The sequence below is a fragment of the Citrus clementina genome, unplaced genomic scaffold (genome assembly GCF_000493195.1).
Source record: "Citrus clementina cultivar Clemenules unplaced genomic scaffold, Citrus_clementina_v1.0 scaffold_5, whole genome shotgun sequence".
Classification (NCBI taxonomy): domain Eukaryota; kingdom Viridiplantae; phylum Streptophyta; class Magnoliopsida; order Sapindales; family Rutaceae; genus Citrus; species Citrus x clementina.
This window is the reverse complement of record NW_006262201.1, coordinates 36,697,831-36,723,713: the sequence shown is the minus strand read 5'-3', so window position 1 is coordinate 36,723,713 and position 25,883 is coordinate 36,697,831. Positions and strand designations below refer to the sequence as shown.

The window sequence follows — 25,883 nt, the reverse complement described above, 5'->3', positions numbered from 1 at the left end:
ACCACTTACGTACAGCTTTAAAGACTCATGCATGCACCAACTTTGCACTATAACTCAAAATTTTATTTTATTTTTTATTACATGAGACTATTGCTTCGATTACAACTCATATTACATGAAAATATAACTGATATGTACAAATCAAATTATAACTGGGACCAACATACATCAAAACTAATGGAGCGCTGTCCAGATTTTAACCCTCTCAAATATTCGAGGATGTCTACTCCTCGCACGGGGGCAAGGTAACAGATTGCCTTTACTCAATTTTATTTGAGGAAGGAAACACCCCCACATGCATTGTGGGGGTTCGAACTGTTGCTCTCCAAAGCAGCAGCTCTCACCACTCGGCCTTTACTATAACTCAAAATTAAATCCAATAAGAAGAGCTTATTAGTGAAAGCAAATTGAGAGATATCAGCCTTAATTTAAAGCCTTTTTCTTTTGTTTTTTTTCGCCCTCTTAATCCACAAATTAAGGTCTCAAGGAAGCTTCCCGCAGTTTCTAGGAGTGCCCACTTTCTATATTATTATTTTTTTCCCCATACTTATATATAATCCACATAGATTTTTTTCTTATTTTTTTAATCAATAATTAAAAGTATACCCTATCTGTTTCTTTTTTTTTTACTATAAATGCATGCCACGCCCCTCCAAGACCAGTGAGTCTATACATAGAGTAATATCCCCAGCTCGTCTATTGTTACTTATTAAGCTTTCTGGTTTCTCTTTGTTAAGCTTCTCCGTTTGAAAAAAGAAAAGAAAACCTGCAATAGCCGTTTTAATTTCTAGTACAATCTCACTAATACTGAGCTTCTCCCCTGCCGAAAGTGATAATAATAAGAACTAAAAATGGGAGTCGAAGGCACCATCGAGTACATATCTGATTTACTTAGCAGTGTTAAAAAGAAGAAGAAGAAGAAGCAAATGCAAACGGTGGCACTCAAAGTAAGGATGGATTGTGATGGCTGTGCCCGTAAGATGAAGGGCGTCCTCTCCTCAGTTAAAGGTATATATATGTGATTAAACACTTGTTAATTTGCTTTCCTTTTCATGCATATATTAACGATGAATGAAGGTTACTTTACTTAATGAACCTTTAATTTTCTTTCCGGCAGGGGCGAAATCAGTGGACGTGGACTTGAAGCAGCAGAAGGTGACTGTAACGGGCTTCGTCGAGCCAAAGAAAGTGTTAGCGGCAGCAAAAGCCACAAAGAAGAAAGTGGAGATTTGGCCTTACGTTCCTTACAATATTGTATCAAATCCTTATGTTTCACAAGCTTATGATAAAAAAGCTCCTCCTAATCATGTTAGGTCGATCCCCGCCACGGCCACCGTCACTGAAAGCACCATGGACGACCATTACACCAACATGTTCAGTGATGAAAATCCTAATGCTTGCTCAATCATGTGATTGTGGTTAATCATATGTATAATAATTAATTATGATCACATATATGTAGTATATATGAAAATGAGATAATTGTATTATATTGTTTATGGTGATGAGGTGTAATGATATATATATTTTAATAAATTTGTTTGAGTTTGTGCTAGATGAGAAATTTCATTGAAAGCAAATGGTGTTTGATAATTTATTTCAAGATTTACTATGCGACAACTACCCATGCCTAAATACCAAGTACATATGATATGTTAGCAAATGGTGTTTGGTAATATTTTCAAGATTTACAGTGCGACAGCTACCCATTGCCTAAACACCAAATACATATAATATGTTATTGTAATGGGGCCTTTGCATTTATAAATTTGCATGTTAATAATTTGTTATGTGCGCGGTTGGAAATTGGAACCATGGTCTTTTTGGTAGCCGCTAGTATATATTATGTACCATTCTATTAATCCAGATATACCGCTGGAAATTGGATTGGCTTAGGGAGTCCATTTTGACATGCTAAGGAGTTTTGCCATCATTTTACGGGGAGCAAATAGGATGTGGGATCATTTTTATTACGAGAAATAGCTATGCTATGCTTATTGTCAATCAAACCGATGGGTAGGTTTTTATCTCTAGATTTTTGCAACGGGTCATCTCGAGAGCTTGGGCTGATCACTCGTTTCCCCTTTATACGGAAAATCACTCAAAATTAGATATAGTTTTTTAGGGGTATTAAATTAAAATTTTTGGTTTATGTAACTTAAAATTCAAACGAGTCTGACATGCTACCAGCTAGTGAATAGAAGAGAATAAGATTTTAATAAAAATAGATAATGTTTTCAAAAATAAATTGATTAAAAGGATAGCTGGCTCAAACCGGACTGTTTAATAAATTAATTAAATGTGAATTTAATTATATCGTTTTGTAACTTGCAAAATTCAATATTCCTAAAGTAGATAGCATGATTAAGATGATAAATGGAATAGTTGAGTTGATAGAATTTCAGATGACGTGGTTAGAACTAAAGGATTATGGGGGTGGTATCTGTAGATTTCAGTGACAAATTCGGACGGCCTAGAATCAAAATAAAGAATATCGTACTGAAGGGGTGGTTGTAGATTCAATCTAATCCGTCAAAATTGTCAAAATTGATTTATTTACTGTGATTTTAAGATAAAATTTGAATGGTCCTACTGGTATTGATATTAAAGGCACCTTTGGATGAAGATCCTGCTTATTTCATTGGACGTACAGAATATCAGAAAGCCAAATAATGAATTTACATTTTGGGTCCAGCACCAACAGCACTAGCTAGCTGGCTGCTGGGTACTTCAGGATTCTGCTCATCCAACCAAAAGCAAAATGGAACCTGGACTAAACTCCGTGTTTCAGTTGTATACTCGCAGTGGTAGGGAATCTTTGGACCAGCAGTTAAAAGTAAACAGCTTCTACGTTAAGTAACCTGGTACTTTGGTTCTAAGAATATTCCCAGGTTGTTGGGTAAGTTGATGAGCAATATCATGGTACATCAAAAGTGGAGCAGCCGTCCCGGCCCAAAAACAGGAGAAATTGAATGCAGTTGTGTTGAAAACAAATGGAGTTGGTGATTTTGGTCAGTCCTGATAAAATCCCGAGAGAGCGGAGCTCACGATTAACAAATTAATTTCAAAACCGACCACTTTTGACAAATTTGCAGCACCATGTCTTTGCACACAAACAATTTGAATTGACCCACCCGCAGCCCATCAGCTTGTTTATCACAGTTTTGTTGATAATTCAGTCGGCGGAATTTTGACATACGTGACAAAATTACTAAGACGGAAGCAAAATAAAAAGAAATTTAAGGTAATTAGAAATGCGAATATCGTTTAGTGGGCGAGATTTGCCAGTCTTTATTATGATTGTGACATTATCGCATGATGATTGTCTGATTAATTAACATATAGATTGTTTCAAAATATGCAAGAGTATTGGACAAAATTTTTGCCAACTTAAAAAGGCCCCAGCGCAAACCGCAGGTCCAGGCAATATGTTATGGGCCGAATTGTGCTTTTGTTTTGGTTGTTCATTTTCTCTCGGAGTATATAAAGTGAGTTTTCGAATTTGGGGTTAATTTCAGATGGATAATTCTGCTTGCACCGAAAATAATACAAATGGCACAAACGATTAAATAAATTTTTGTTTTATAGGGATTTTTTCTATCATGTAATTATTATTATTATTATTTTTTGGCTTGTAGTGATAGTGTGTTCTTTTTTGTGCACATCTCACTTTTGAATATTGATCGTTTGAGACTTTTTAATAGCAGTAGTGAATCAAGATCATGAAGTGATTCATGAATCATAATACTCAAAAGAGAGTTCATTATAGCAAGAGGCATTTAACATTACTTACAGTTGAAGATTCCGCAACTTTATGGCTTTGCGGCCTTTATTACTTAATTTGTGAAATGAATTGGCATGCAGAAAATTAATGTGGCTTAAATATATTAGCTTATTTTCTAGCGAACAACTAATTAACATTTCATATCAACCAATAACGATCCCTTATTCTGCACATTGCAGTGGCAGGAAAATAAACTAATCCCAAAACAAGGAAAAATTTTTGCTCTTATGAATCAGTGCTTCTGGAATCTAAGATATTACTATTCATTATAATTGCACATCCCAGTCTGGTTGATCAGCACCACCCGAACTTGGACTCGATTGAATAGAAGCGATACTTAAAAGTACCCGTGTGATTGAAGGGCTAGCTTGTTGATGTTACCCACATTTTCGGTTTAAAGTCTATACAAAATACACAAACTGCTTGGCCTGAAGACAAAAGTTTCATGGCTGGCATTAAACATAAACTAATATCAAACTGCGTGCTGTATCTATGTGGCGATGATATGGAGCTTGAACTGCTGTTGTAAAATTAAACTACAGAGTTAGTACTTATCTTCAAGTGGAGTAGTGCCGCGGCGCGATTCCAATGTAGATATTTTTTTTGTTTTTTTCGCTTATTGCGATAAGTGTTTTTTTGTTGGGAAGAAATGTATGGCCAAAAGGAAGAAAAAGAAAAAGAATAGGAATTGAAACTTTTGCATGCATCTAGTACTCTTTAACAACTGTATTAGCTAGGAATTAATGTTTCAGAATGAGCAGACTAGGTATTTGATCCTGTTCCTATCACTTTTACATATTCTTTAGATTCACATGATCTATCATACATTTTAAGGATAAAACTTTGAGTGGAGATGCATGAGAAAGCAGATCCAATGAGACACTTTTTTACTTTTTTTCTTTTTTTGGTCGGTCCCAATTGCCTAAATCTAAGGTTGGTGTTTTATATTTGCCTTTCTTATAGCTTGGCGAGTGCATGAGTCAATCACAATCGTAACTAAAGTAACCATAGATCGTGTACTCACAAAGTGGGATCCTCAAAGATGCTTGCATGGACCCTTTTCACAAATACGCCATTACCAAAATGCCCAAAAATTAGTAACCATTAACCAAGGGAATGGACCAAGGGGCCAAAATGCCCAAAAATTAGTAACCTTTAACAAAAGGAATGGACCAAGGGCAAAAAGGTGAACAAAAAGCTAACGAATTAACCATTGAATCCCTCGTAATCCAACGACCTCTTCTTTATAAACCCTTCAATCTCTCCACTCTTCGATCACTCGTTTGTAACAATAAAATCTCTCAATCTCTCATGTGTAACATCCCTTCTTTTCAGCCTTCTCTTAATGTCCATGCATTGTTATTTATAGCCACGCAATAGATTTTCTCACTTTCTAAAAATAATTCAAAATAAAAAGTCTTTGATTCAAAACATAATGTTTTTCAAAAAAATTTCTTCTTAATTTGCATTGGCAGGTACTGTTGTGGTGGAGGTCACAGCTAACTGATCATCATTATCAAAAATGGGTCGTGTTAAGCTCGAGATTAAGAGAATAGAAAACAACACAAATCGCCAAGTTACCTTCTCAAAGCGTAGAAATGGGCTCATTAAGAAAGCATACGAGCTTTCAATCCTCTGTGACATTGATATTGCTCTTATAATGTTCTCTCCTTCCGGTCGTCTCAGTCATTTTTCTGGCAGAAAAAGGTGATTATATATTTTGTACATTTTGATATTTAAATCGATCTACACTCTTGGCATTTGAGAATTTGCTATAATTATTTTCAAATGAATAAGTATAAGAGCATCTTGATGAGTTTCTATTCATCCTGATTTTGTTGCCATTGATTAGTATTGATTCTGTGAGATCTTTCATGGCTATCGTTTATCCTATAATAATAATAATAGGCGCTTTCCACTATTTCTGAAAAGTTCATGTCTAAATTGGTTTCTATATCAAAAATACAAAACAATCAATTTCTTGTTTATATTTTTTCTTTCAATTAATTTTACAAAACTTGTGTAACGCAAATTACTAGAGCCTAAAATGGTATCACGATCTCACTAGGCCATAGCCACATAAATTGTAATAATTAAATTGTAATCTACATGAAATAATGCCATTTACATATGTGCCGACGAACATCGTTCTTTCTTTTTCTTTGGGATCAATTAATAATTCTCTGCATATTATATTTAATTAAAGAAGAAAAAAAGTTCGTGAATTAGGTTGTAAACATCCCCAGTGAAACTACCGTACCAGACACTAGTATTTTCTTCGGGTTCTCGCTTCTTAGCTCCACATGCACAGAGATGCACCCCTTTTCTTTGTTTATTTTATTTATTTGTTTTGAATTTATGCAGCTGCTAACTTATGTTATATGCGACTTACAGCAACCCATACCTAGTTACCTTGAAAATTTTTCAAACCATCAACAACTGCAAAACTACATAGGGTTTTGGTTTTGGCTACGTACAGCATATGTTTCACTTAAAAATCATTTATTCGTTGAACAAAACAAATAAACTACATGGGGTTTTCATTTTTCTCACTTTGATTCCAATTTCTTATGCCTGCTGCAATCATTTATTCGTTGTTTCACTTAAAAATCCAGGATCGAGGACGTGTTTTCTCGCTATGTTAATCTCCCTGATCAAGAAAGAGAGCAGTAAGCTCCTACCCGCCACCATTCCTTACAATTTAATTAAAATTAATTCATAGTGTTTATCTTCTTAATTAATTATTTGTTAATTTAACGAATTTTGTCACTGTTGCATGCAGCGCTATAATTTTTCCCGATCAAGGCAGACACCCGTAAGCTCTTAAACCTTTAATTAATTCTCTTCACAACTTGTGAGCTTCCACTAGTTTCATTCTTAATTTAGTCTTTTTTTTTTCCTTACAGGGACATTCAAAACAAAGAGGTAATAATATCGCCAGAGAGATTAAATTATTAGGAATGATAGCATTAGTGTAAATTAATTACGGAGTTGAAGTTCATGCAGTACCTGCTAAGGACTCTACAGCAACTGAGGAGCGAAAATGACATTGCTCTTCAACTTGCAAAGTTTGTCTCTCTTATTCCCTCTTCACAGTTTTCTTTTTTGAATATAATTCAAGTTAAACGATCTAATAATTGACGACTATATTTTAATTCTCGATCCACCTCTGACGTTCTAATAAAGCCCTGCAGCAATCAACAATGACATCGAGGTAATAATGATATTATGAACTAACAAACAAGTAATTTTCTTGTTCTGTACATCTGATAATGTTGTTTTTAACTTTTTCTAAATTGGGTTATATTTTATTTGGTTTCATCAGGAACTGCAACAGGAAGTTGGTAGGTTACAGCAGCAACTTCAAATGGCAGAGGATCAAATAAGGATATATGAGCCTGATCCTTTAAGGATCACATCTATCAAGGACATTGAATCCTGTGAGAAAAATCTTGTTGACACTCTCACTCAAGTTTCCCAGAGAAAGGTTATTTACAAGTGCATCTCTAATAAAAAATAATGATCTTCTCCGCTATACTATAATAATTGAGGTTCCCATTGGCTCTGTTTGTGGGTTGCAGGAATTTTTGTTGAGTAACCATCTGTCTTCTTACGACCCATCGAGTATGCAGGTAAACTCACAAACTACGAAGATAAAAATAAATATAGTAAGATTAAATATTGAAATAGATATATAGGATTTTAAAGTGCGGTAAAGTATGAGAAAACTTTAAACCCTACAATTTTAAAGTGTTAATTTTATAATGTTTTAAAACTATAAATCGTACGGTCTTAAAACTCTTTTAGATTTTCTCGCACTTTAAAATTTCGGATAAAAAAATTAGATATGACAAGAATCTAAACAATGGAATGTCTTTCTTTTTATATATATATTCTTTATTGGATAAAGAATTTGTTGGTGAATATGGTTTTGTGTCAATTGTAGCAGCAAGCAATGCCATCATCTTTTGAGAATGAAGTTGTGGGTTGGTTGCCTGGGGGAGGTCATAACCAAGCACAAATTTTCGAATCATCCGCTTCTCTAAATGAGCTCAGGTACGTAACATTGAGAGGTACATAGGACAAGAATCTAAGCAATGGAATGTCTTCTTTAATATTAGAGTCCTAAGATGGGATGGGGCGTGAGAGATTTGATAATTTTATTTGCATGTATGATTGGAGTCCAAGCCCAAATGGGAGTTGCTTCACTATTGTCATATGCTTCACAAACTGCTCTCTCCGAAACTATCCAAGCCATCATCATATAAATATTTTTCACCTGTTAAAACTTTTAGGCTGTGCTTTTTCAGGGATCTTTCAACCACAATGTATGATCCATTGTTACAAGGAACCAGTTCGAACGCGGGGCCCCATAGCATCGGAGAGTGTCACGTCACCAATCCAAGTGGTGAAAACTTTGCCACTTGGCCTCAAGCTTTTGTTTCGGCAGGGCTACACTCTGCGCCCTTATCACCTTCTTTGTACCCTCAAATTCAGGTTTCATTCAAACTCTCACCCTCCTTAGCTTCCCCAATCTTTCTTTAATCAAGTTTTTTTGACGTTGGATGGTTTTTAAATTATTTTGGCCCATATTCTCCTGTGTTCAGCAGCATGGAATGATGGGTACAGACACCAATGAGATACTGCCGCGTGATCAGGTGGAGATACCAATCAATGCCCCCCACGTACAAGCTGATAATGAGGGAGCAAATTATGATCAGAACAAAATCCCTCAAGTGAATGGGCAATAATAATACCCCATATACCAAAAGCTTTCGCTAACAATAACGTCCATTGCATTTAAAAATAACTGGTGCTTTTGTTACTGAGATTGTAGAATTATATATAACTGAAGTGAATCGTATGCAGAATGAATAACGTAACCATAATTGTAACAGCTTTGACAAACAATTCAAGTTTTGTGTAGAGGTAATGTGAAAATGCACCACTTTTTAGTGAATGTCTGGTGTGATAAACATGTAATAAGACATATATACACTTAAGAGTCACTTGTCTAATTATCATTTTTTTTTAATCTAGAGTTTCTCATACAAGCATGAACCCTCTTGTCAATTTCCAAGTAATATTGGAGTTTTTCCATTCTAAAAATTCTAACGTGTCACTCATTTAACTTCTATTATTGAATGATCAAATTCATTACGTGTAAAATTACTTGTCATTTTATTCTAATGTACTTGTAAAGGTCGATAAACTAATTGAGAAAATAATGTTATTTATCTCAACCAAATATGGTATTTAGCATTATTGATAAGAAAACAAGAGATAAACATTAGCTTTTTGTTTTTTCTCTCTCTCGTATATAGAGAGAGAATGACGATCCCTTAATCCACATAATAATATAACATGCACTTGCAAAGTGGTATTGAACTCCCCCACTTTACTGTTGAGATGTAATATCTACCTAGATTAGGTTGGGTTTTGTTATATTCTTTTGCGGATGTTAATCAAGCCTCTGCCAAAATTTTGAATTTGCAATATACTATTCAAACATGAAAGATTTCAAGTGTATACCAATTTATAAGAAATATAATTTTAATTAATCCATGCAACGAAATAAGAAGGAAAAAAAAAACTCAAAAAACGGACCAAAAAAAAAGGGGCCATTTCAGAAAGGAATCTGTTTCACCAGCCCCTGGTTTATAATTTTCCACGATAAGATTTGAAAAGAGTTTCAGATTTCTTTGTATTGTAACTTCGTGAAAGGAATCTCTCCTTAATATGGCAACAAAACAAAAAGAGCAGTTTCATTGGAACATTAATGTATTAACAAAAGTAAACCCAGGATTTCGTTTGCATGCAAATGCATGCAAGAGAACTAAAAGCTGCCAGCCAATCAAAGACAGCTAAGTGACCGCTTATCAGCCATGGCTTTCATTTCAGTTTCGGAGAGATCTGAACTGTCGAAATTTAAACAAGATTAGCTCGAGTTGTATTCCACGGTCTCCTTGGATTAATTTGGCAAGTCAAAGTTGAACTCTGAACGTGACCCAATCACACAAGTCATCGTGTTGCAACCAGGAGACATGCGTCTCTTACTGCCTATGCCAGTTTGGTCCAAGTGTGTTCTCTTTATTGTTCATTCAATTACCACCCATTTTTCACATATCACCTCATATTTACTGTACAATTTACAGCAGTAGTACCGCAGTGCTCTAGGGAAAATGACTACAACCTCCCCTTTTATTTGACGAAATAAAAACTATTTTCCTCTTGTGTTTTCAGACCCACTAGAACTCCCCTAATGCTAACACTGTTCCGTTAATTAATTGTCAATTGTTCAATTTCAAAATTAGTGCTAAAAGTCCATTCATATTTTAACTTCAAAATTGTTTACTGATTACCCTAAAAGATTGAATTGTCCTCTATGCAGTGTATCTGACTATTTAACATGTTAACAACATGGGGGTCTAATATGTTTGAAAACACGAAGATAAAAATAATTAAACTTTACTGAGTAAGAAGGGGACATAATTATCATTTTTCTAATTTTTTTCACTTTGGTTATGCTTAATTTTACAGTAAAACAATGATGAATAAGCATTCAATAGTCTAGCATGAACATTTTATTTAGCCAACTAGTAGCATTATGAATTCACCTAAATAAACCTAATATCAACGAATCCGAGTTTCTAATTTTAATAGATTCATGTGCTAATTACATTATATTCCTTTTATGCGAGTAAGGACGCGACAAATTTTACTTTTTAAAAATTTTTATTATCTATAAGATTAAATAACGGTATTAACAAAAATAGATGCTGTTAATATACACATTTATGAGATAGCTGAGATGTATATGTTTTAAACACAAAAGTAATTTGTCACTGTTGTGTAAATTCTAATATGCCCCTCGAAAGATCATATAATTAGAAAATGAAAATTTGATAATGAGGATTAAAAAGGCAAAAATCCAAAAAATTTCAAGCAGGAAATTTACCCCCTTTAACTATATGACACATATTACATTTTCCTCCTATAAATTGAGCTTCATAGATTCTCTTGAAGGATGTGACTAGAGCTCAGCGGTGTTAAAATTCCCTTCTTTTCATATACGTTATTTTCTTTTTTTATTGTTCTCAACCTTCAAATCCTAGCTAGCTAGCAGCCCCATCTTATCTTTAATAGAAAACTCTAATTAACCCAGTTTATCTAGCCACCTTTCACAAACTTCTAGGAAAGTATCACAAAAGGGGATTGCAAGTGCATGGATTCTCCTTTCCTTTTGCTTATCTTTGATTTTAGTGAAAAGTAGTACTGCCGTTTTCATTTTCTGATTCTTCTTCTTATTGATTGTTAATATCTGTTCTTGAAATAATTTTTACAGGCTCAGATTGGTCCTTGCTTGTAAGCATTTTCTAAAGGATTCACAGGTGAATTACACAGAACTTTAGACCTTATATGACACATTATTTTCATTCAATTAATGTTTTTTTTTTATTTTTTTAATATTTTGGGTGCAAGAATAAGGGACTACTTAAATCATTATGGAGTGTTAGTTGATTCAATAAATAAAATATATTTTGATACAAGATAAGGTTCCAATCTGCTCACATATATGTGAGAATCTAATTTAATTTTATCTAAAATAAAAACTAATAACTCAAACCCAAAAAAATGAAATACATTTTCGACATTGAAAAATAAAAAAAATTCGCTTGACATATTTTTCTCTGGGAGGAAGTGATCCTGAAAATGGCAACAATTGCAAAACCAGTAACAAGAAAAGAGGTCCCTCCAATTCCTTGCAAATTTTAGACAAAAATATCGCCGGAGACATTGGCACGAACAACTTTTGTCAAGTTGTTGACTAGGGAACTAATTAATTGCTCTACTCGAGGCATCTATTATCCCTTATTAGCTTGTTATCATTACAATGTTTTTTATTTTTCAAATGTTACTATTACATTATTAATTAATATTTTATTTATTTATTTATTTATTTGTTACTGTGAATCACATGGGCTTTTAGAAGGCAAGCATGGCTGGATTTTAGCAAACGTTTCCCTTCCTTTATATCTCGCCAAATGTACATTACTTTTCAGAGGACCCCACAACATATTTTATCTCGAATTTATACAAAAATAAAAATATAACATTTCTCATAGGGTTTTGTTTTTTTTTTTTTATTTCTAAACTATTCTCTAACATTTTAATTACTGTACCTAATTTTGTTTGAGAATATTTAGTCATTAAATTATTACTAATTAATTTATCTTTTTTTGATAATTTTTTATTCAGATATGGAGAGAGATTCATTTTCTCTTATGTTTGACTTCAACTTTGATGATGAGATTCACTTAATTGAGAATCCTCATTCTGAGGCACATCCTAGCCAACGAAATATAATTCCACTGAATTTATCTCATGTACGTATGGATTACATTATACGATATTATAATCTTAATATTAACATTATAATCTATTGGTGTTATAATAAAAATATAATAAGAGTGTAAATACAAATAACTATACTAGATATATCCTAGCCAACTCAAACCTATGGTTTCTCAATTATAGCTATATTGGCCCTCTCAACTCTATTGATTTTATGTTGTAGCTAACTTAAGTTTATATTTTCTTCATCATGGTCCCTGTCAAACCAAAATCGTGTAATGTGTAATTTGGAGCGACCATTCATTTGCTGAAGCAGGAGAATAACACAGAGAAGGGATCATCATCTGGAACGGGAAGCAATCTGCCTGAGTCAAACTCTAAGGAGAAGCTTACAGCATCAGCTCATGCTAACACTGAAAATTTGGACGCTTCAAATGAATGTGCTCCAAATGTGGCGCCGGCACCACAAATGTCATCAACTGTCATTGCACAAGCTAATCACAATCCCACAGAAGTACATTTTAATTACTACTTAGCCTCATTCTCGAATAGCCTCGTTCTCGAATCTACTATTTCGTTTTACATACATAGTCTGTAGCAAGCTCCAAGCTAATTAATAATGTATGTTTTTAATTTGTTTGACGTTAAATAGGAGAGCTCGGAGTTTCAACTTGAAGCAGCTGGAGAAAAGAATCAGACTGTAGGAATAGGAGATCAGGCGAATGCTAGTAGCCTAGAAAATAATCTGCCAGTGTCAAGAAATAATGCTCATGGTAGTCAAGAAAGCAGCAGCAACCTGCAGCTGCTTGCTAATGTGGCCGAATTGTCGCCGTCGGCCACTTCACCGTTAAACACTTCATTATCCGCGGCACCAAAAATGGTGAGGAATCATATATGTCCATTTTTTTTTATGAATCATCATTAATTGTTCAGTGGTTTAATTTTCTGAAATTTATTTGTTTAGCCTGTATATGTTGAGTACTTACCTTAAACAGCATAATATTTATGAACCAGATTTTGTATAGTAAGAAAATACTTTATTTATACATCGTAATAAATTATGTCATAAATGTGCAAGCGTTAATAAAGCTAGTGCTTAAAAGAACCAAACCCTAGCTTCAAAATATACATTTTCAGTTCTCACCAGCTAGATTTGATTTGTATAGAGATAAGAACATTATAGAATAAAACTAAAGCTTGCAATTATTAAACATTCCTATCATTGCACAAAAATTAATATGCATGACTCCAACAAGTCCTTCTAGATTATTCTCTCATATCTCATAGACTCAAAAAATATATTTTGTAGCTAGTTAAATAATATCATATTCTTCTATATATTTGTAAGAAATCAGCACCAGTACCGCTGCCAATTCACTGTAAACAAGACTGATGGGTGATATGGGTGATCACATCATTTCTAGTAAAATTACATTTGCCTTAGCTCAGTATTATGATTTGTTTGTATTTCAGAATAATGAAAACCTTGGGAGCTCAAGCAATGTCTTCCGGTCCTCGAATTCAATGGTAATTGTATAAATCCCGATCTAAAAATATTATTTATGTTCCATTGATAAATTTACTAAGACAATTAACTAAAATTCAAGTTTGTTTTTCACTAGGAGCATGTAGAGCTTGGATCATCAGGTGGAAGCAATCAGTCTTTTCCCTTCAATGCAAGCTCTAGTGAAAAACTTATCGGATCAAGAAAGACTGATTCCTTCCACTTGATGGTCCAAGCTCCACATGTAAATTTCTTGATCCCATGAGGTTTTGTTGTGCGTTATGGTTTAGGATCAAGGAATTTAGGGTTTTGGGGCAATATTAATTTATCCTTCAACCTTTGATTGCCACAAATATGCAACCAAAAAAAATAAAAATTGAATTTCCTTAATTCTTCCTTAGCAAAGGTAACCCCGCAAAAACCTCCAACAACGGTGAATGAATGTATGTATGTATGTATGTATGTATGTATGTACATACGTACGTACGTATATATACAAACACACATACACAAATGCATTTCTTGACTTTGAATATCATGTTGACCAAATTACTTCTTGTATATCTTGACTTTGGTTATTATTTCTTTGTATGTAATCAGGTTGAGATGATGCCACAGTTTGGTAGAGTTCCAGCGTTTAATTCAGAAAATGAGATCAATCCCAACTCAAATCAGCTCAATACTCCTGCTGAAAACTGCATTCAAAATAACAATCTTCTGTATGTTTTAATTTGCTTGTTCAATTTCATGATGTAAAACAGTACTTTAATTATAAACTATTAATTACTGTGGTGCTAGGCTACCATAGACGCCTTTGGGGCAGCTGTGCTGCCACCGCGCAGCTGCTCCCCATGCCTATTCTAGGGGAATATTCCCTTAGAATATGGCATGGGGAGCAGCTGCCCCAAACGCGCTATATAGCTTGTTAAGTTGGTAAGAGACACGGAATTCAAATTATGTTCACATGGGCGAGAAGGAGAATTAGTTACCAATAATACTATATAATGCTTAATAATAATAATAATAATAATAATAAATTCCTACCCGTTTAATTTTTTACTTTGGTGATTTTCATGCCATTTATGCTAATTTAGTAATCCTCTCAATCTATCAACCACATTGGGTGCTGATCAACTTGCTCATCAAAATGTCGGAAGTAATGATTTCATCAGCAACAATCAGCAAGCACTCCCTAGCTTCCTATCTTCTTTCCTTCAAAGATCAGTAAGCACTCCCTCTTTGACATAAAAATTGTAAAATGTTTCAACTTCCTGTCAAATGTTCAGTAATTTTTGATCAAGCTGATGGTGAACCTGTTTGCCATGAAATAATCTACCAGTCGGGGCTAGGACATGTAAATCACCAGCTACCCAATTGGTTCTCTAACCAGAATGCTACATATACACCTCTAACTCCATCAAGGTATTCCATATTATCAGTTACAAACTATGATTTATGTATGCATATATTATAATCATCTGAAAAATCGAGTACATTTTTTTTTAACCTTGAATCTTAGGGCCCAAGTAAATCAATTTCTGGATCCGAATGTATTCGATTCACAATTTGCCAACTCCATGTCACCTGCATCTTTTCTGCCTACAAGGTATACCTACTGAAATCAAAGCAGTAATACTCTTTAGATGTGGAAATGTCTAAGCGTATGCAATTTCATCATCTTTATTATAGGCCACTGCATTCTGCAAATGATCCAGTCTCAGAGAATTTATTGAATCCTTTCTCTATGGCACCAGAGCAATCTATCCTCTCCCGCAGGTTTAATTTCGGCTTAAATTAATTAATCTTTATATTCTTTATATTCTTTACAAACTTTTGATTAATTCTGGTTTGCAATTTGTTAATTAGAACAAAACAAATTCACTGTGCTTTTATTTTGAGTGTAGGCCGCACCATTTACCATTGTCAGCTAATGTACAAGAAACACCGAGCAGAACAAACACCATGATGCCTGCTGCTTCTATGCCTTTGAGTCTTAGGTATTTAACAGCTCTCAATCTCTTTCCTGTTTATATTTTTGTCATCTGGGAAAAAAAAAGTACGAGTCATTAATTTAGGTGAAGTTTAATTGCTAGCTGGTTAATTTTGATGATCTGAATAATATTATTAGGCCCCTGCAATGTCCTCAACTCGATGAGCAAATTAATCAAGCTGCAGTGACACTGGATTTAACTAACTTGCAATCCCCTAGTCCCCTGCAGCTCAAGAATTCCCTGCTGCAAAGGTATGTAGGTTGATCTTCTACTTCCTTATTTTACACACACACACACGTGTATAGTTCTTCTCTAGTGTGGGTGTCATTTTTTTTTTTTCATATGGACATGCTTTTAAACTATAGAATTTAATAAAAGTCAAATTTTAATGCTATTAAACCGGTGTATTAAAAAATACCTCTATTAAATTGAACCGTCTAACAGCATGTTCGCATTTAAAAAAGTGAGACGCATGCATCTGAGAATGAAAAATCAATTGTATATGCATTCAACCATATATCTTTCTGAATTAAAAAAAAAAAGGAATTAAAAATAATTAGAAACGCATAAACCATTTTCTATGTATAGATTTGTTTGTGTTGGGTCTCTTTAATTACCATTAACAGCACCCAAACCCAAATTAAACTCATGATTGATTATGTCGAATTTTACAATTTCAGGACGGAACAGTCATATGATGATCAGGGATCACTCACTCTTGGCCAGCTGATGCCTAATGTGATCGATCCTCCTCAACATGACAACTCATTGCTTCTAAGGCAATCATCCATGCCTTCTAGGTAACTAAAATCCTTTGAATTATATATAAGTAGCAATTAATGACCATTATTTTCCTTTTTTATTTTTAATTTTTTAACTTTAATTAATTAATTTGCTTACACTGCTAATGTAATCTTATGAAACTTTAATTATATATGTGTAGGGCACAGAATATGGACCTGCAAGGATTAGTCAATCAACCAATTAGGCCGATTCCAACTTACCCCACCCCTGGCACTTCAGTTCAGCTAACTAATCAACTCTTGAACTCGCCAACTCAAACCGTAAAATTTCTTAATTTTCTTCTGCATGCAGATACATTTATATAAACACAGATTGAACATATCTATCCATCTATCTCTCATACAATCTTGATATACAAAACAGGATTTATTTGGAGGCCATAACTCCCCGGGATCAACTCCTGATCAATTGGAGCTCTCATTATTGAACCGCAATAATGAGGTGGATATATTTACATTATTAATGCAGATTATTACATTTCCCACATTTTGAAATGACTTGGTATTTTATATGTATATATTATTTGTTAATTAACAGAATCATATATATTTTCTTTCAGCAATCATTTCTAGGACGGCGCAACCGTGCAACAAGCATATATGATATTGGGGAATCATCCTCCTCCTCTTCATCATCTAAACGCTCTAAGATATCCAACCATCTGGTATTATTTACATAAAATTAATTTAATTTATTTTTTTGGCATTATGTTTAAAGTAGAACACGATAATTAATGAGTTTCACATAATTTAATTTGGAGCAGGAAACGGGGTCAACATCTCAATCTCGAGAGAGTGAACTCGATCATCTTTTTGCTTCCAATCCATTTAACCTTCCCAGGTTGTTCTCTCTCTCTCTCTCTCTCTCTCTCTCTCTCTCTCTCTCTCTCTCTCTCTCTCTATATATATATATATATATATATATATATAATTATATATATAGCTACAAGTTTCTTGCACTGACGAGTTCAAATGAATATTACCTCAGGCCAGTCAGAAACGCTTTATATGATCCAGTATTTGAGAGCCTTGGTCTCCCTATTGATCCCCATCTCAGGCTGTTCAGTGCCAACAACTAACCTGTTGCATGGTAATTTCTTCTTCTTTAATCTAATTAATTAGTCTTTGAGACCATTTAATTAGTTTGTTCAAACAATATTTGACTTTTTTTTTGGGCTAATTTTACAGGATATAAGCGCTGTGCATTGTGTGGTTTCCATCGACTGAGGACTCTCAACTCTTGGACCTTGTTTTGTTATTTCAGTTAATTATGCTAGAAATCGCATTTTGTCCAATTAATGACTCTGTTGTGTGTTATGTTTTTTAATGAGTGGTCAAGCTGAAACTTCCTTTATCAACCTCTTAAATTTTATCGTTGATGTTGAGACATAATTTGATGATCTTGTTTTGTTTAAGAGTAATATTGCTTAATTTTATCAAAATTAATTTCAAATGATGTGTGGCATGCAGCAATATAGGGCTCATCAAGTGAAACATAAAAATTCTACAACTTTTAGAGTGATTTCTTGCATCATTACACCATCGAAAAGCATGTATCTTTGATTTTTCAACAGCCATCCATCCCTGACACAATCTTTCAATAAGGATCGATACGTGGAACTCTTAGGTTGTGTTTGAGATTGAGGTTGGATAGTTGTATCTTAAAAGCTACAGTACTAAAGTGTTTGGTAAACACTAACCATTGTAATTTGCAAGCTATGTTGATATAATTTTTCACTTATATAATGAAAAATCTATTATATCTTTAATAATTTCATCAAAATTATTATTTTAAATTTACATTTATTATATATTACTAACTTTTATTTTATAATTATAATTTTTTTTTTCTACAACAATTGTAACTTACCTCAATCCCAAACGCACCCTTAGCCTCTACCAGTTACTTACACTGCAAAGGCCCAAGAGCCAACCCAGATGGACTAATTAATATTCCAGGACTATCCTCCGGCGATAACAATTATTTTTGCTGTTTTGTTTTTCCCTTGGGAAACAGTCAAGCCCATTTCAAGTGTTCAAACTTTCGTCTTGCATCCCAATCCACTCCAGATTATGCTAATCCGCATCCAAAACACTGAGAAACCACAATATCTAGATTCCTTGCTTGAGTTGGGGTTACCCTTTTTTTATTTATAAGATTAAGATTCAACAATTTTCAGTTGTCAAGGTTCTATCGAGGTGAATGGGGGGTACTTATCAATTATCATCATCAGATGGCTTAATTTCTCAAAGTCCTGGAATAGACTGAAACCGTGAAACAAAAATATTACAAGACAAAACGAAAAAAGCACGATTATCATGTGATTCAAGAAACTACAGAGCAAATGAAAAATATGCTAAACTGCTTCATTCAAGATAAAAATAACAATATAGGTGTTAATAGGGATATCAGTGAAACATTATTACTAGCATCTACAAGCATTTCTTCTCCAGCTGATAATTGGCATAACTGCTCACCCTCTTTTTTCCTGAAGCAAGAAATATTCTTACTTCACTTGGGTCGACAGCCACCATAGTCTTGCATAATGTCTGCAATAAGCCCACAGAACATAAGATCTTCAAAGAACACAATCATCAACTGTTTAAACCATAAAATCAAAGAAAACTGTTGTATGCGAAAAAGTAGTTTTCAAGGGTTACTCTTGTTGTAACAACATGCCAGTCAGGATGCAAAATGTGTTTTTCACTGAAACCAACCTCAGCAATGAGTGTTATCAAACACCCAAGGTTCATGCAAGAAAAGCTCACGGCCATTCATTTGCACTGTTCCTGCTGCTATGTCCTGTGCACGTTTCCTAGCTGCCTCCTCTTTTCTAGCTGATGCATCAGCGTCCTATAAAAAAGATTAAACGCAATAAATAACCATAAGAAAAATAAAGGTAACTACCCATGCATGACTTAGGGCAGGCAATTGGGAGTAAATTCAACTCAGAAAGCACAAAAAGGGATTATGAGACCTATGCTATGTACTCACTCATGACCAGATAACAGAACAAGGCACCGACTTTCTTAAACATGCTCTACTTCACAATGACCAATGACAAGCAAGCTAACTTTTCATCCTTCACAATTAATTCTCTCCACAAGGTCCCATTACCTCTGCCATTGAGCAACAACAAATTATGATGGTTGGGCACACAATACGTGCAGAAATTTTAGTTCCAAACAAAAACATTACTCAATTTGTTGTTTTCCTTTTCCCTTGAAAAAATGAATAGTCAATGTTGATAAGGCTTCTAAGCACTAATCCAGGCCAAATTAGCATATGAGTAACATGATAAAAGGGTGGGGACCTTCCACTTCTATCTTCACTAAAGAACACTCTCCTGACAAAACTCACCCTTTAAAACAATTTTTAAGCATCTGCTTCACCAAATATCTTATCCCACATAATCTCAACGTAAATCCACAATAATACCCAATTCCAATGAGATAGCTCATCATAAAAACAAAAAAATAAATAAATAAAATTTGCCTTGTATGTGTTGCATACATGATACTGATTACTCCATATCTGCTGCACCACTTTCAAAATGATCAATTCCTCCAATTCTTGAACCAGGCATAGTAAAGTTAAATGATCCCAACTAATTGCAATAATCTAATTGAATTTGAAGTGGTATAATCTACCAAGGTAGTTCAGAAATATCAATTCAGTAGAATACTGAAAATTATTCTAGTTAATTACATCAAACTTAAATATTCAATCAAACATAAACAAAGTGGGAACTTTTAACTACAACCCATTGACCAAATTCTACCCCAAAATTGAATAACAGTGTCTTGTTGACCAAACAATTAGCCAGACTTAGATAATCAAAATAATAATAATAATAATAACAATAGCAAAGCTTAAATGAATTTGAGCATGAATATATATATATAAAAGTGACCTTCTGGCGCTTCCAGGAGACGAACTGGGCCTGGCTGATGGATTTGCCCCGCGGCTCCTCGCTTTGTTGATCTTCTTCTGCTCCCATCTTTCTTTTTCCTCGATTTTGTCCCAAACCGGTTCGTTGTTTCGTTTTATTATTTATGGTTCTTCTCGGCTCGCTAGGACGGATGGCGGTTCGTCTGTGAATTTCAATTAATAAAATGAAACGACGTCACATCGACTAATTTGTACGACGTCGTCTTCCCGTGTCGCACTTTGCCCGTTGGAGTCGCATTGGGGTGTTGCTGAGTTATCCGGCGCATATAACCGCGCTCAATATATCAAGTACATGTTATTGTATGATGATAATACACATTAATTTGTCCCAAAAATAGTCTCACTCAACCATTACCAATCTCTGTCTTTTATTATTATTTAAATTTGAGTGATCATAGACAGTTAAAGTATAACTAAAAGATACTTGAAAAAATGTAAAATGTATTGTACTTTATTAAATTAATAAAATGAAACTATAATTTGTATCATATGACAAAATACTATAACCCTTCAAATTATATAAGCGCAACCACCCAATAATTAGTTAATTAATTATAAATATCAAAATTTCCATGAATCATACTCTTTTTTTTTTTTTGGGTAATTTCGTTTGACAAGCACATTCTTTTTAAACGAAAAAAAAAATGAAGAGAAAGCAAATTAAAGGCCAAATTGCATCTTTAAATTGTCATAGGGCTATAGGGATGTATCAAACAACATTGCACTCCCAATAACCCCCTATCACACAGTCGCAACGTTTAATAGTATTATGAACTACTTTGAGGTTACTACCACCGTACTGTAGATAAAAGCTAATAATGGACGTTTAGAGGCTGAGCAAATGCCCTTAGCAGTTGCTAAGAGCAGCAAATTTAGAAGTAAGGCATGCTTCCATAGCTTCAGCTACACTGAGATATACACACCCTTTTCCAATTCTGTCCAGAAGTTTGGCTGACTTCAGCTTGTGAATTACTTGCCACCTTGGACTGGCCATTACTAACTGCAATTTCAGAAAACCAAGTCAGCCTAAATACATGCTAATAACTCATAAATATGTTCGTGAATCACTGCTTTACTTCTATGCCATTTGATGCTAACTTCTTATGCAGTTCCTCCAGTACAAGAATTCCTGAAGTGTCGATATTCATCGAATCTGTGATAAGAAAAATCCAACACAGTCAATGAAACTGAAACCAAATTAGCATGGTGGGTTTATAATATCGACACAAAGTTTATTTAACTTACTAGACATGTCAATGATTACTGCTTGGATAGTTCTCTTTGTGGTTTCTTCAAGTTCATCCTGTTCTTCTGTCACCCACCTCATTATCCTGAAACAATTTTATGCACAACATTCATGATTGTGGTTGAGAAGAACTGCTGCACTTGTTTCTTTCTTCCTGTCTATCGTGTACAGAAACGGGTACCTTTCTCTAATGAAGTTGGCATTTGCAAAGCAAAACAAGGCAGAGTTGATTCGGATTGTCAAAATGCCTGGAGTTTTAATAGCCATTGGAAACTGACTAATGTCACCATAGGTATCTGTTCTTGGCAGTCTCCCTTGTAGTTCAATGCCAGGTCGAACGGCATTTAGCAATATCTTTGCAAATGAGATTGTTACCTGTCATTAACAAGACAAGCATGATCAAATACGTAATCTTCTTTTTCAATATTACATCACAAATCTACAGATTGATGCATTAGAAGTCTGCCAAGATCTGTCTCAATATTACTTATTGTTTATCCTAAATGTATATTTGAGATTACAGCAAAGAGTCAGTTGCCTGTATAAATTTTTGAATAAAATAATACACACTAATAATAAACCAAATACCGTGAGAGAAAGTGAAGAAGATAAGACATGGACGACTGGCCATACCCGTAATTGTTGACTTCCTATCCTGGAAATAAAAAAGCATATCCACTGTCTGAAATGGAACCCACCAACCACAAGATATGTCAAGTTGGTCCAATTTAGTCTTTGAATATCAAAAGATCTCCTAACATAATTGTACACAAATGCCATTGCTGTTAATTAATTATATAAATTTTTTGTCTGTTAAAGGTTAGGTTCTTAGTTAGTTCACCTTGTTCTGCAATTGACTAATTCTTGCAAAAAGCCTAAATATTTAGACATTTATAATGCTTAATGAAATACCCTCAAGTGGAAAGAAAATTTTTTTGCAAAGAAATATTACCGCAGCTAGAAGACCAATCTCCACTGATGCAAACAAGACTCCAAGAAAAGCACCAATGCAAGCAAGGAAGTCTAGTTTGTCGACCTTGTATATATTGATAGCTTCGTTTATGTCGATTAGTCCAGGAAGAGCAGATAGAATGATTGAAGCAAGGATGGCAATAGGAGTGTAGTACAGGAGGCTAGTGAACAATTCTAGTGACAATAGCACGGTAATGGCCATCACTATATTTGATACCACTGTTTGACATCCCGCGCTGAAATTCACAGCAGTTCTTGAGAATGAACCTACAGAATATGCCAAAAATTATCAAAAATTTTAGTATGCATTATCTTGGGTGATCATGTGTCATATGTACATTGAAAAGTTGGAAGTAATGAAAGGAGCTCACCAGTTGCCACATAGCATGAAGTTAAAGATCCTACAATGTTCATGAAGCCCATGGCTACCATTTCTTTGTTCCCATCAAGGTGGTACCCTTTAATGGAAGCAAAAGATCGGCCAACAGCAATCGCTTCCTGAAATTAATATTCTAATCATCATTATGAAGGATAAATTAATTATTTGAAATCAATGATAGAAGAAACAGAAGACAATATAGAAGATGCGCACAGTGAGAGCAACAACAGCAGAAATTAGTCCAATTTTGGCTGTTTGTCCAAGATGAGGGCCTGTGAGCTGTAACTGGTGTGCTGAACTTGGATTAAGGCCTCCTTTGATGTGTTTTACTATCTTAACTCCATGCTTATCAGCTTTCGTTAAATACACTATCAAGGTGGATAAAATAACTGATAATAGAGGAGCAATTGCTGGCAACCAGAAGAGCTTTTTGTTTCTTCTTCCCTGAAAATTAAACCGGTTAATTAAAGAGATGGTTTTCGAAATTAAGGCAATAAAATATACGGTGCCAGAATTCAACTACTTACAATAAACCTTGCAATTAAGAGGAAGATAAGGAAGGAACAACCGAGGACGAAATTCAGAGGATACCAGTACTGCCAGGAAAGCAAAAAGGAGAGACGGGATTGTTAGGTTGTGCAACTACCAGATACAACATATAAAGAAAGCTAAAATTTGAAAAGCATAGCTGTAACTAAAGAACAAAGCCACCTAAAAATTCCAGTGGATCTTCTAGTGGAACTTACTGAATGGTGAAGTGACGAAAAAACGGACCCCAAGACAGAGACCACATCAGTTTTGTTGGTGAAATGACTGATGCCAAGTAGCCCCTTCAATTGCTGAAGACCAATAACAATGGCTGCGCCTGCCATGAATCCAACGATGGCAGCATGTGAAAGAAAATCCACCAGGAAGCCCAACCTGCAGCATAAATATTTCAGTAAGTGAACCATTTTCTTGGAGGAAAATTCATCAAAGAAACTTCATTCTAAAAGGAAGAACTACCTAAACAAACCAAACACAGATTGGAAAACTCCAGCAAAGAAGGTCACGGTAAAAACGAGCTTTCTGTAGGCAACGGGGTCAGCTGCAGGATCTTGCACATTCTGCATCAAGGCGGATAGCAGCATTGAAACCACAGCCACTGGTCCAATCGCTATCTCTCTTGAACTCCCCATTAAAGCATAAATCAGAGGAGGGATGACACTCGTGTCTAGATGCAAGCAAAACAAACCAAATCAAAAGAGTTATACATTTCAATTCAAAGAATGACAATGAAACTGAATAAGTTGCTTACATAAGCCATACTGAGGATCAAGTTTTGCTAAATTGGCATATCCAATACTCTGCAAAAGGTTTTTGAAACACGAGAGTTAGATCATCAAGTCATTGGTAGAATCACTTTGATCAAGAAACAACCAGAAGGGAATGAAACTTCTGCAACCTGAGGAATGCTCAGGCTAGCAAGAGTTAAACCTGCCATCAAATCACTTTTAAACTTTGAGGCCTTATAATTTCTTCCCCAATTGAGAATTGGAAAGAGTCCTCGCAAGAAAGAAAAGGCACTTCTACGCCAAGTTTGCTTTACTCTTGATGATGAAGAGAGCTTGTTTCTGGGGACGAAAGCTTCTCTTATGGAACCTGCAAGCTCATGCCATATACTTGGTGGGTCAGGAGAGTTAAGCAGCCAGCGTGCCCTCTCCGTCCGACTGGTATCATCCATCTCCACTTGCTGCTGCTGGTGCTCCTCAACACTGAGGCTCTCAGTAGGCAGCGAACCCATGGTATTTTGTTGAAGTGATTGGGAGAACTCCCACAGATGTGTGACACTTTATACCTATCAAAAATAGGACACATTTAGAAAAAGCACTTGATCGATGTTTGAACAATGTGCGATTTTATCTTCAAATCTTACAAGTTTCATACTCTTGTCAGGTGAGGACTATCGCCTGTCTTCATCAAGTCCTAACCAAGAACCTAGACGAACCGCTTTACAGGAGGATTAGACTGACACTTGCCCCTGGACTGGACGTCTTCACAATAAAAGGTAACTGTAGTTAAGCATAACTTAGCAATGTGCATCGTATTTCCAGCTCTATTCTTCATAAATTATCCACTGAGACTACTAATATCATACGATTTGAATGATAGAATGAAGTTGGTTTACTACGAAGTATGTCTCTGAATTATAGAGTAATTAGCATGTGGGCTCACTTCTTTTTAAAACTTAATTAGCTGATTTGCTGTAGAAATGCTTTCTTAAATCATCATGTACAACTGTCAGCCGTTAAAATGTACACACTTATGTCAATTATTGTAGTCCAAAAATATCAATATTAACTGTTGTTTAAACGACAATCAATCTTTTGCCTATTACGTAGTGACAGTCATCTCTTTAGTTTCATTATCAAAGTCAGGTCTTTTATATTTATTGTAGGGGTTTAATTTTTCTTTATTTGAGAGAATCTCCCTCATTTTCATTTTTCCATTTGGGTTTCACCATTACATGTTTATAAACTTATCCTATTGCAAATTGCAAGAATTCACAGGGCTTAAAAGGGGTTATGGGTAGTTGGATTCTATTCTACGGTGCAAGAATTGCTAATGCAATAGTCATGAAAAATGACAACCCTCCACTTGATGAATAAATCAATAGCTATTTTTACACATCAGCAAGTGTACATATATCTCTTAAAAGCTAAAAGCAAAGCATGATATATCCAAGCAGAATTTATTTCCATTAATTATTGAAGCTAAAAGTATCGGTTCATTGTACAACATAGGGTTTTTGTTCTCATATTGTTCCCATCAAATAATATAATTTTTAAAAAGAAAATTATCATTCGTATACTCTAAATTTATACTTTTATCAAAAATATTATAATACTTTAAGGGTG

General features: G+C 34.6%; 4 protein-coding genes across 6 annotated transcripts; 2 read left to right on the top strand and 2 right to left on the bottom strand.

Annotated features, from left to right (window-relative positions):
• Positions 1-669: 669 nt before the first annotated feature.
• On the top strand, positions 670-1,478 carry LOC18040867 (heavy metal-associated isoprenylated plant protein 24). Its single transcript, XM_006433982.2, has 2 exons — positions 670-1,008; positions 1,118-1,478. The coding sequence occupies exons 1-2, from the start codon at positions 852-854 to the stop codon at positions 1,411-1,413; spliced, it is 453 nt and encodes a 150-aa protein (XP_006434045.1). The 5' UTR covers positions 670-851; the 3' UTR covers positions 1,414-1,478.
• A 3,792-nt stretch (positions 1,479-5,270) lies between these two features.
• On the top strand, positions 5,271-8,589 carry LOC18040866 (agamous-like MADS-box protein AGL104). The gene is made up of 11 exons (XM_024184638.1): positions 5,271-5,491; positions 6,400-6,453; positions 6,567-6,599; positions 6,691-6,709; positions 6,791-6,852; positions 6,971-6,998; positions 7,110-7,271; positions 7,366-7,416; positions 7,731-7,840; positions 8,095-8,281; positions 8,392-8,589. The coding sequence occupies exons 1-11, from the start codon at positions 5,307-5,309 to the stop codon at positions 8,533-8,535; spliced, it is 1,035 nt and encodes a 344-aa protein (XP_024040406.1). The 5' UTR covers positions 5,271-5,306; the 3' UTR covers positions 8,536-8,589.
• A 10,059-nt stretch (positions 8,590-18,648) lies between these two features.
• On the bottom strand, positions 18,649-20,684 carry LOC18041389 (zinc finger CCCH domain-containing protein 15 homolog). The gene is made up of 3 exons (XM_006433979.2): positions 20,352-20,684; positions 19,156-19,291; positions 18,649-18,987 (listed from the first exon to the last, which is right to left on the bottom strand). Exons 1-2 carry the CDS (start codon positions 20,436-20,438, stop codon positions 19,157-19,159), a joined length of 222 nt encoding a protein of 73 aa, XP_006434042.1. The 5' UTR covers positions 20,439-20,684; the 3' UTR covers positions 18,649-18,987; position 19,156.
• A 309-nt stretch (positions 20,685-20,993) lies between these two features.
• On the bottom strand, positions 20,994-25,124 carry LOC18040752 (low affinity sulfate transporter 3). Of its 3 annotated transcripts, none has more exons than XM_006433976.2 (13): positions 24,902-25,124; positions 24,431-24,823; positions 24,284-24,332; positions 23,992-24,199; positions 23,733-23,907; positions 23,514-23,582; positions 23,200-23,430; positions 22,979-23,105; positions 22,588-22,874; positions 21,817-22,010; positions 21,635-21,720; positions 21,466-21,542; positions 20,994-21,389 (listed from the first exon to the last, which is right to left on the bottom strand). In XM_006433976.2, the coding sequence occupies exons 2-13, from the start codon at positions 24,767-24,769 to the stop codon at positions 21,237-21,239; spliced, it is 1,995 nt and encodes a 664-aa protein (XP_006434039.1). In that variant the 5' UTR covers positions 24,770-24,823; positions 24,902-25,124; the 3' UTR covers positions 20,994-21,236. The 3 variants fall into 3 exon arrangements, with proteins under 3 accessions (XP_006434039.1, XP_006434037.1, XP_024039940.1); XM_006433974.2 differs by having other exon boundaries at positions 24,913-25,124; XM_024184172.1 differs by lacking the exons at positions 20,994-21,389; positions 21,466-21,542; positions 21,635-21,720; positions 24,902-25,124 and adding an exon at positions 22,224-22,317 and having other exon boundaries at positions 21,872-22,010; positions 24,431-24,886.
• Between the last annotated feature and the right edge of the window lie 759 nt (positions 25,125-25,883).